At 36.2% G+C, this 11,096-nt stretch overlaps 2 protein-coding genes across 2 annotated transcripts in view; both read right to left on the reverse strand.

The window, feature by feature from the left end:
• Positions 1-11,096, reverse strand: part of LOC306861073 (ninjurin-1-like) — a gene marked incomplete at both ends in the record, with an annotated part of 649,099 nt that overhangs the window by 512,850 nt on the left and 125,153 nt on the right. The window lies entirely within an intron of this gene.
• On the reverse strand, positions 1,450-9,218 carry LOC306860822 (zinc finger protein 362-like). Its single transcript, XM_079402766.1, has 9 exons — positions 9,096-9,218; positions 7,131-7,197; positions 6,485-6,731; positions 3,244-3,348; positions 2,831-3,152; positions 2,493-2,717; positions 2,310-2,388; positions 1,776-1,934; positions 1,450-1,683 (listed from the first exon to the last, which is right to left on the reverse strand). The coding sequence occupies exons 2-9, from the start codon at positions 7,191-7,193 to the stop codon at positions 1,567-1,569; spliced, it is 1,317 nt and encodes a 438-aa protein (XP_079258892.1). The 5' UTR covers positions 7,194-7,197; positions 9,096-9,218; the 3' UTR covers positions 1,450-1,566.

An 11,096-nucleotide genomic window follows, 5' to 3' on the forward strand; every position in this document is an offset into this window, starting at 1 on the left:
GTTTCCTAAATATACATGAAAAAAAAAATAAGCTTAACAAATGACTGGTATAAATGACCACAAAAATAAATGAATGTTGTTGAGCTGCAGTGTTGTGGCCTGTTGAAATCACATACGGCAAGTATGATCATGATGATCAAATTTAGAACAATTCAATAGACCACGTGTTCTTTAACTCAGTAAGAACATTTTATTCTGCTGCCCACTACTGTTAAAAATGTTTTATCAGCTTGTATGCTGGTTTGCTTGTTAGAGCATATATATATATATATATATATATATATATATATACTGTATTTAAAAAAAAAAATCTGTTAAACATACCAGATTTACAGAGTTATTAGTTTTGGATGAACGCACCGGTGGAAATGAACATGACTACATTCAAAATGAGTTTTTTTCACTTGAATTTCTTAAAACATGATTACTGATATTTTGGTATACAAGATTCTAATTTCACAAATAAAAACATTTCAAAATAGGCCACTGCTTTTAGATTGTATCATAATCTGAAAAACCCATGAACACCTTTCATCGGTGTAACTTAATGTCTCAAGGTGCTTTTGCATCGCTTATGTCGGGAAGAATAGAGGGCATTAACACTTAACGGAGTTCAGAGGTCACGCTACACCCTAAATGTGTGATTCAGCTAACAACACTGAACCTGTGTCACACTTCCTCAGTTACATCATGACAAAAATCCATTTAATGGACATTGTCATCATGTAATTATTCAAAAAAATGACAAAAAGGGCACTTTTTCCTTTAAAATACTGTGATTGGAAGGGATGAAATTTGCATTGCACACAAAAAAGGCCTTGTCGCAAAAACTGAAAGAAGTAAAACATCTATGATGCAAGTAACACAAGTCGTTATTTTAGAGAGTGTCATATCTTATTAACACTCTTTATATTAGCGGGGGATTTCTTGGAATTCCTTCACCTTTTGAAAGTACAAAATACTCAAGCAATGACCGTTCTTATAAAATCCACAAAACTGACTTTACCGCAACTGTGTCACGGCGTACAGAACTCAAAATGTAACTTTTCATTTCTCACCATGACCTAAGAGAATAATAGAAGCTTAAAGTGGAAGAAGTGTCACATCCACAGTAAAATAAAACACAATATCCGGTTAAAACTAAGTTTAAACTCTCATAGCTGCCCAAAGCGAGACGCTGCTCCCATTCTGAAAAGATTCATTCAACTTTGAGCCAAAACCCACGAGGCTGAAAAGTGCTTAAAGAGTATCTTTGGAAGTCTCCCTTACACACCTTTGAAACAAAATGTTAAAATGATCACAACTGTGACATTCTATTTTTGGAATAATCAATTAAAATCCTTTAGACTGGTGTCTGGAGTTGAATTGAAGCATTCAGTTCAGACAGCAGTTGTTGAGTCTGTGGCCTGTAGGCTTAATATCACTAAGAGCTAAAGGGGCAAAGACAATATCAGACTCAAATGTCCTCCGAGGTCTCTTAACACTTATGTTCTTTTTTTTTTTAACGGAAGACCATCGCAGTGAACAAAATATCTTGTAATGGAAGAGAAACATGAGGGAGGAAGCTTAAATAAGTGAAATGCGTATGGGGATGCTGGGAGATTCTGTTCTCTGTGGGGAATGGTGGCTGACCAGATGCTCCACCACGGTGTGTTTGGACATGTGCTTCATAAGGTAGGTCTCCTGAAAAAATAAATAAAATGGTGTTATGTTATAATATGACAAAAGAGGAGGGGCCCATATTTTCTCATAGGCTGAGGTAGATTGATACTCACTGAGGTGTATGCCCGACCACACATGCTGCAACAGTACGATTTAGCGTTCTTAATGGCGTGTGCGGAGAGATGGATCTGTAAGGAAGCTGAGTCTGTGTATGCACGGTAGCAGTTCGGACACTTGTATGGCTTGTCTTTATTATGTTGTCTCTGGTGAGACTGAACAGGAAAAGAAATGAGGAAGAAACTTTAACACCTTTTAAGACTCAAATGACATACAATATAAAATACTGCACACATATAAATAACACATTACTGGTCGGTAAGGTGTGTATGTATGTGTATATATATATATATATATATGACAGTATGCTATATGTTTTATATTTATATTTAATGTCATTTTTGATCATGTTTCCTTGCTCAAGGATTAATTTTTACATTTTATAACTGTCATATATTTATCACAATTATAAGACAATTATATAATTTATAACAATTAATACAAATTTGAATATATATGTGTGTATTTAATTTTTCCATTTGTATAATGTCATTTTACTTTTGCCCTTGTTATCTTTATGTTGTCATCACCTGTAGGTTTGAGAGTTGTGTGAATGCCTTTTCACATCCTGGTTGGGCACATTTATAAGGTCTGTCACCAGTATGAATCCTTCAAAACAAATGCATATATATTAACACTCTATAGAACTCTAAACTGGTTGTATAGTTTTCAGTTGTACATGCACTAAAGGCTTTGCTGTGAGTTCTGCTGACCTGGTGTGCTGCTGGAGGTGTGATAACTGGCGGAAGGAGTTCTCACAATAGGAGCAGTGGTAGGGTTTAATGCCTAAGTGAATACGTAAGTGCTGTGCTAGGTATGAGGCGTTGGCGAATGACTTTGAACAGTGAGGGCACTTGTGGGGTTTGGCCTCCGTGTGGGACTTGGAATGAATCTGCATCTCCGACTTGTTTAAGAAAGTGAGGGGACACACTTTACACCTGTATGAAACGCAAAAATTTAATACTTGGTTACTGAAATGAAATTCTGTGTGTCTGATACAAGATGTAATACAGGTTATAAATAATATGATTCATTACTGAAAGTGTTAAACCTGTATGTTTTTCCCTCTTTGGCGATGGTAACTGCCTGGTCAGGGCCTGAGGCCAGAAGCGGGTAGGGCACCACCAGCAATGGGCCTGTGTTGTTCTCTGCTTTAATCTTCTTGCGACCCCGTGGAGCTTTGGGCTGTGGTCCCAGCATCCCCACCAGACCTCCACTTTTCAAATGCTCCATGCCAGGACCGCTGGCCAGGCCGGAAATGGTGTTTAAGGAAGGTGCGCCGCCCAAGCGGTTCTGGCTGCTAGACGTCGGGGTTGTGGGAGTTAGAGCCTCAGAGGTGTTGTGGCTTTCTGTGCGGGATGACAGCGTGAGACCTGTTTTTTGAAAATTAAAAAGATTTTTATAACTTGTTGATGGCACATGGAAATGTAACATCTCTTGTTTATACATGCATGTCTCTTCCACCTGAGCGATGGTTCGCTCTAGAGGCTTGGTCCACTGCTTGCCGCATATGCCAATCTTCCCATAACCCCTTTGCCTTCACTGTAGACTTGTCATCTATATTCAGCTCTGAAATTATGTAAGAATAAAAGCAAGCATGTATTTTAAATACATGTACCAAATTGCAAGAAATATATGCTTTGTTTTTATGTTCGGTTCATATGGTTTTGAAAAGTTAAAGGGGTCATATGACGTTGCTAAAATGAACATTATTTGCTATATAGCAATTTGTTTCAAAAACATATTTTCCACATACCGTACATTATTGTTGATCCTCTATGCCCCGCCTTTCTGAAACGTGCCAATTTATACAAAGCTCATCGTTCTGAAAAATGCAGTGTACTCTGATTTGCCAGCTATCCAGTGTGTTGTGATTGGCCGAATACCTCAAGCACGTGACGGAAATGACGACATGGCGGCGACAACAATACTACAGCGAGAATAAAAGTTACGCCTTCTTTCTTTGCATAGATATTTGGGCGGTGTTATGCAAATCTTCCCACGCAGTGACGTAGATTTTGTGGGGGTGTGTTTGAATGAGGTGTTTTAGAAAGGTGTGGATGAGTCTCAACTTTGATAAAGAATATCTCTTTGGGTTTGAGACTTTAATCTTTGCGACTTTATGGATCTTATATATGCACAAACAGCTTGTAACACTCCAAAGACAAAGAAAAACATGAAATCGCGTCATATGACCCCTTTAAATTGAATGAATACAAAAATTTCAAGTAAAAAGTAATAATATCAAGTAGTTCTTTTTTTTACAAATAATATTATTACAAATACAATATTATTAATTAATAATTTAAAAATATACTTTTGGGGAGCCACACCACATGACTATGATGTTTTTTTTCTGCATATTGGTTGGAGCACATAAATGCATTGGTTGCACCACATGGTTTTATAGAATATTAACATGTAGTGAAGCAGTTAAATATAGTTAATAATATTAGTTTTTTTTACTCTAAATAAATACATTAATTAATAATAATAATAAATTGATAGAATATTAAACCACAATATATATTAATATTATTTTAACAATAATTAATGTTTTTAAAATGAGACGTTTGTCATGATTGTGGAAGAATTGTAGGTAATGCTTTATTTTACAGTGTTCTTGTTACACATTACATGTATTTAAGGCTATCGCTTGTCAATTATGCATAATTGCATGCGATATCCAAAAACCAAACCCTATTCCTACCCCTAACCCTATAGTAAGTACGTTATTAATTAATATTGCTCAGTACTTAAATATATAATCACACTGGAACAAGGACACTGTAAAGTAAAGTTCAGGAATTGAAAACATACACATCATTGAAAAGATGTATTCAAGTTTTGCTCACACTTTATTTTAAGGTCCAGTTCTCATTATTTTCTAACTTTTGTCTCAATAAATTCCAAATTTGCTGCTTATTAATAGTTAGTGAGGCAGTTGTTAAGTTTAGAAATATGGAATATGGTCATGCAGAATAAGGCATTATTTGCTTTATAAGTACTAATAAACAGCCAATATGTAGTAATATGCATGCTAGTTAATAATGAGAATTGGTCCTTAAAGTGTTACAAAAATTAGCATTACATTGTTGACCAATATAATACATGCAGGTACATCTCAAAAAATTAGAATATCGTGAAAAAGTATTTTTTTTTCTTGTAACTTATTTCAAAAAGTGAAACTTTCATATATTTTAGATTCATTACAAAGTAAAACACTTCAAAAGTTTTTTTGTTTTAATTTTGATGATTAGAGCTTACAGCTCATGAAAGTCAAAAATCAGTATCTCAAAATATTGGAATATTTACATTTGAGTTTCAATAAATGACCATCCATACAGTATAAATTCCAGGTATCTCTTGTTCTTTGAAACCACAATAATGAGGAAGACTGCTGACTTGGCAATTATTTAGAAGACGAACATTGACGCCCTCCACAAAGAGGGTAAGTCACAGAGGGTCATTACTGAAAGCTGTGGCTGTTCACAGAGTGCTGTATCAAAGCATATTAAATGCAAAGTTGATTAGAAGGAAGAAATTGGGTAGGAAAAGGTGCACAAGCAACAGGGATGACTGCAAGCTTGAGAATACTGTCAAGCAAAGCTGATTCAAACACTTGGGAGAGCTTCACAAGCAGTGGACTGAAGCTGGAGTGCATCAAGAGTCACCACGCTCAGACATCTTCAGGAAAAGGGATACCAAGCTACTTCTGAACCAGAGACAACGTCAGAAGCATCTTACCTGGGCTGTGGAGAAAAAGAACTGAACTGTTTCTCAGTGGTCCAAAGTCCTCTTTTCAGATGAAAGTAAATTTTGCATTTCATTTGGAAATCAAGGTCCCAGAGTCTGGAGGAAAAGTGGAGAGGCACAGAATCCATGTTGCTTGAAGTCCAGTGTGAAGTTTCCACAGTCAGTGATGATTTGGGCTGCCATGTCATCTGCTGGTGTTGGTCCACTGCGTTTTCTGAAGTCCACAGTCAACGCAGCCATCTACCAGGAAATTTTAGAGCACTTCATGCTTCCTTCTGCTGACAAGCTTTATGGAGATGCTGATTTCATTTTCCAGCAGGACTTGGCACCTGCCCACACTGCCAAAGGTACCAAAAGCTGGTTCAATGACCATGGTAATACTGTGCTTGATTGGCCAGCAAACTCGCCTGACCTGAACCCCATAGAGAATCTATGGGATATTGTCAAGAGGAAGATGAGAGACACCAGTGACCAGACCCAACAACGTAGATGACCTGAAGGCCGCTATCAAAGCAACCTGGGCTGATCACCTCCATGCCACGCCGCATTGATGCAGTAATTCATGCAAAAGGAAGCCCAACCAAGTATTGAGTGTATAGAAATTAACATACTTTTCAGAAGCCTGACATTTTTGTTTAAAATATCCTTTTTTATTGATCTTATGTAATATTCAAATTTTCTGAGACACTGAATTTTGGGTTTTCATTATCTGTAAGCCATAATCATAGGCTTGAATAAAGGCTTGAAATATTTCACTCTATGTGTAATGAATCTATATAATATATGGGGTTCACTTTCTGAAATGAGTGAAAAAAAATATTGACCTTTTTCATGATATTCTAATTTTTTGAAATGTACTTGTACTTGTAATACCAAAATGTACAGTGCATAATGGTGAAGCATTACACGTGAACTTTGTCATAATAATATATGGGAGGTCTGTCGGTACCTGCGATGATGCTGGATGCTGGGCGGGCGTGCAGGGCGATGTCAGGATGAGAGGAATTGTAGGCCTGAAGACCCGGCAGCTGCTGCAGCTTGGGGATAGACATCACATGTTGCCCACCATCTGAAGGTGGAGAGGCCACCAGCAGAGTCTGCTGAGAGGAAACAGTGGTGGGCGGCAAATGCGAAGGTCTAATTTTTTCTGCCATCAGTTGCTCTTTGATCTTGTCGATAAGAACCAGGTTATCCAGCTGTAAAAGTCATTGGTTAGGTTTAACAGGGGGCATGGACATCATGTGACGTGAGACACAAAACCAAACCGAGCAAAAAAAGGGGGGAAGTCTGGGCTGCTCGCTCTGGCAAACCACATTGACATGTACAGATTTGAGCAAACGTGCATACAGTCATGCTTTCTTATGTTCAAACAATCACTAAATGTCACAGTTTCTCTTTGTAATCAGTGGTACAGTATGTACAAATGACTCTTCTGAAGGAAGTTTTCATTAATTAATAAACACTATGGCATTTGTTTAGTTTTTGGTCAATTAAAATGAAACTAGAAAACTATTCATATGTCAAATTAACTATTACAAATATACTGAAGAACGCAAGTACATGTCAGAGAACTTTTTATAAAACACAATACTCACTTGACCAGGCATAGAGGGAGGTGGTGGCCAGAAATATGGATTATTGAATCGAGGCTCTGCCATCCTTCTAATAAAACAGAATAAGGGTCATAATATGATATATAGCCGATTAAAAGCACACACAAGCCTAAAAGGATTTAGTTAGAAACATTTATTTCTCACCTAAATCTTAAGTGTTCATAAGCCAAATTGAGTGTAGTTATGAAATAAGTCAATTTCTTTCTAATGTAAATAAGTCAGACCGTGTAATGTAGTATCTATAATATTAAGCACTCTTTACAAAACCTCAGGTCTTTAATTTCTTTTTATTTTCAATCACACATCTATAATAATTTATTGAAACTGTAATAGAGCAATATGCCACACTACCATCAGTGCTTGCTTCATTTGTTCTCACAAAAGATGAGTCATTTTAACTCACATCTCATAATTAGTTCCTGTAGTTCCCCCAAAATAACAATTATAATGTCATCATTGCCATCCCATTACAATCTTGCATATCTTTCTTTTTCCCCCCCATTTCGTTTTTCTATATAAAGAATGGTGACTCAGGCCTTTTGTGGTCCACAGAAGAAAATAAGTCATGCGGGTTTGGAACAGCACGAGGGTGAGTAAAATATGACACAAGTTCTATTTTGGTCTGAACTGTTGTTTTAATTAATGGTTTTTCAAAATGCTGAACACTGCTTTAGATGAGCAACTTCCTGTACTATAAATTTACTGATCTACCAAAATACCATAATTATTACTCGAATTGTTACTACTCTAAAACCACAATAAATTAAAATAATTTTTCATTTGAGAAGCTTTCTTGTCATTAATGATTTTTTTTTTTTTTTTACAATAACTGTAGTAACAGACATTTTGGCAAAAACTTTGCTTAATAATGTTAGAAATTAACTTTTTTTCTTAAGGGACAATATTTGTTCCCAGGAATTGGAAATTGAAATAAATTCTCAATTGAAACAATTATCTATAAAATTAAATAAAACAAGATTTGCTATACATTCAACATTCATATTATATTTAGCCCAATTTCTGACCTTAATGGCTACTGTGGTGTTTGTTTCAAATGACTTGAGTCATCATCAGCTCAAGTGTCAAGAATTATAATATTTGCCAAGTGACTCAAGTCTGACTGAGGTGAGTCAGTATTCAAAACGTCAGTATTTAAGATATTTCATTCAAATCTGAAAGCACTTAATCAAAACTATAAAAAAGTGACCAAATTCAACAAAACTCAAATGCCTCTATAAAGAAAAAGCTGATCCGGATGATGTAAAGTACAAAAATCCTGACAGCTCTTTAGAGGAAAACAACAGTCACAGAAGTTTTATGATTTCCCCAAACAGCAGCTGCACAACACTGTTATCGCTCATCTCTACTGATCACCCAGAGCCTCCGATTCATTCCTGCACAGTTTCACCAAAAACATTTCAGACAAAAGAAAAAAACAAAAATGGCAGCCTGTTATATTTTCATAAGGACGCCATATTCTGCAGAGCCCAAAAATTCACATTCGACTCGGTCCATTTTTGGAAAAACCGATCGTGCAACGAGATGTTTGTGGTTATATATTTGTGTGTGTGTGTTTGTTTATGAAGAATAGCACCTTTGAATTGCCCGGCCCCCCTTGAAAAAAACCTGACACTTCCGACAATCATGCCGTGCAAAAATGTCTTACAATCGGCGAAGCGCTGCGCACGGCTGTGTAATTTTACAACATCTGCCGCCCCGATCTCTTTATAACAGCGTTATAGCGAATGCACATTGAAGCCATTATTATATGCATGCACAAGGCATTCAAATATTGTCATTTATAATGTTATATTTCGCTTTGTGCAACCTGTGGTAGATCAAAGGCGATAAATCGCGCCCGTCGAGCAGTTATGTGTTGTACAATGCAGTAATGTGCACGATAGCTCAGCGTGGGAAAAAAGAATAAGACGCCATGAGCGCACAAACCTTTTTTATCGATGTCAGAGTGTTTTTTCCTCGCAGGAGAGGCTTTAATAAAGCAGAGAAGAGGCTGGATGTTCTCTATGCGCCTCCAGACAGCACAGCTTCCGGGTCAGCCTGTTCACTTCTGGGTGCTGTACACCAAAATCTCTCATTTTAGCTGGCAATAATGGCTTTTTGTCTCACACATATACGGGATCATTGCTGTTAGGCTTAAGTAATTGGTCGGGCATCTCTGTATCTTTTTCTTTTACCTCTGAAACTTTAATATAGTAACCATATTTACTCTATTTACAGTTCCATTGAGTACAGAAGAGGGGCATTTGAGAGAACAAACATAATCGAGGCTTTCCCATGCAAAATTTTATATAGTAACATGATTTATTATAACCTACTCCTCCTGTAATAAAGCCGTATATGTATAATTTGTAACAAGGTGCTTGTCAGAGCTCCAGACTTATTTGTTCATTAATGATGTCATCAGCGACTAGTCGACTCGACTTTCATCACAAAAAAGTCGACTTTAAAAAAATCAGAAGTCGTTCAACCCTAATATATATATATATATATATATATATATGTGTGTGTGTGTGTGTGTGTGCGTGTGTGTGTGTGTGTGTATGTATATGTGTATATATATGCATATGCACACACACACGCACATATACACTCACACACATATACACACACACACACACACATATGTGTGTGTGTGTGTATGTATATATATATATGTGTGTGTGTGTGTGTGTGTGTATGTATGTGTATACATATATATATATATATATAGATATATGGAAATGGTGGCTTCTAGCAAGTTAATCCATATTATATTGTAGTAGCTAGTTTGATGCACCCAGTGCTTGTTATAGTAAATTTAAATAATATGGTAATTTAATCACCACTAAAGAATGGTGGATATTTACTGTACCTCGCAATCACAGATTCTAGCCTACATCTTGGAATATATGATCCAAATAAGAATTTTCTCAAATTATTAATGTTATCAACATCAGCGTGACTATGAGTAGTGTGTATTAGCGTGTAGATTTCAATTTCTGTACAGTCTAATCTAATTGTCATGCCATTTGAATTTCTTATTAAGGAATTCTTTTAACCCAAAAAGCAAACTATGCTCGCTTCGAACTGGTTTTCTTTAAAAAAAACAAATTTTGTTTAATCCCAGGCTATCTGTATGAGCATATTTAAAACTGGAATATAATGTAATTTCATTCACGTGTTTCTTAAACACATAATCCTTTCTGGATCACAATCCGCCATCATTTAATTGCCCTAGCTGCTGTGAGAAAAGGCTATAAACGATCCTCCACCTGCAGGATCCTCACATGCCATAGCCTACTAGCCGAGACAACTTCTTTATGTTTACAGACGTGACGTAATGACGCAGTGCCATGCTCGAATTTCCCACGAAAACCTACCCTTACCACTCAAATTAGAAAACATTATTATAAGATAACCGTTGTGAATCGGGCTAAAGTAAGGCAATAGGTTTGAACACTGGCTAGTTATGTACTTGCTCAAATATTGAATTTGGATAATTTTTAACCAAAAAAGTTACGGACTGCAGCTTTAAGGGATGAGTTTTTTTATACATCGTTATGCCCAGTAGGTGGTGACAAGTGACCAGTGTCATTGTAAGTGAGTCTGTCAATCGTTTATTCAAAACACTGATTCATTTAGGAATGAAACACAGCTTGCTGACGAGAAAAGTTTGGTTGTTTAGTTTGAAACTATATTTGTTGGCGGCATGGAAACTGATAACATAACTAGTAATATTGTGCCTATTATGTGTTGTTCAAAATTAACTAATATATGAGGAGTAGCCTAATATCTTTCCGTGCATATTAATCAAAATTCTGCTTCAAACTAAAAATAGCTTACCAAGGAAAAATGAACACTGTTTTTTTTTCCTCCACTTGATGTCACTGTTTCAACATTTAATTTGGTTAATCATAGTGTCATATTTTTTATTATGTTATGGAATGT

Source organism: Barbus barbus, assembly GCF_936440315.1.
Source record: "Barbus barbus genome assembly, chromosome: 41".
Classification (NCBI taxonomy): Eukaryota; Metazoa; Chordata; class Actinopteri; order Cypriniformes; family Cyprinidae; genus Barbus; species Barbus barbus.

Coding starts and splice junctions, on each gene's coding strand:
- LOC306860822 (XM_079402766.1), bottom strand. CDS start 7,193: ATGGCAGAGCCTCGATTCAATAATCCATATTTCTGGCCACCACCTCCC. Junction 3,349..6,484: donor AGCATCCAGCATCATCGCAG/GTACCGACAGAC, acceptor ACATAATTTCAG/AGCTGAATATAGATGACAAG. Junction 1,684..1,775: donor GTGGTCGGGCATACACCTCA/GTGAGTATCAAT, acceptor TTATTTTTTCAG/GAGACCTACCTTATGAAGCA.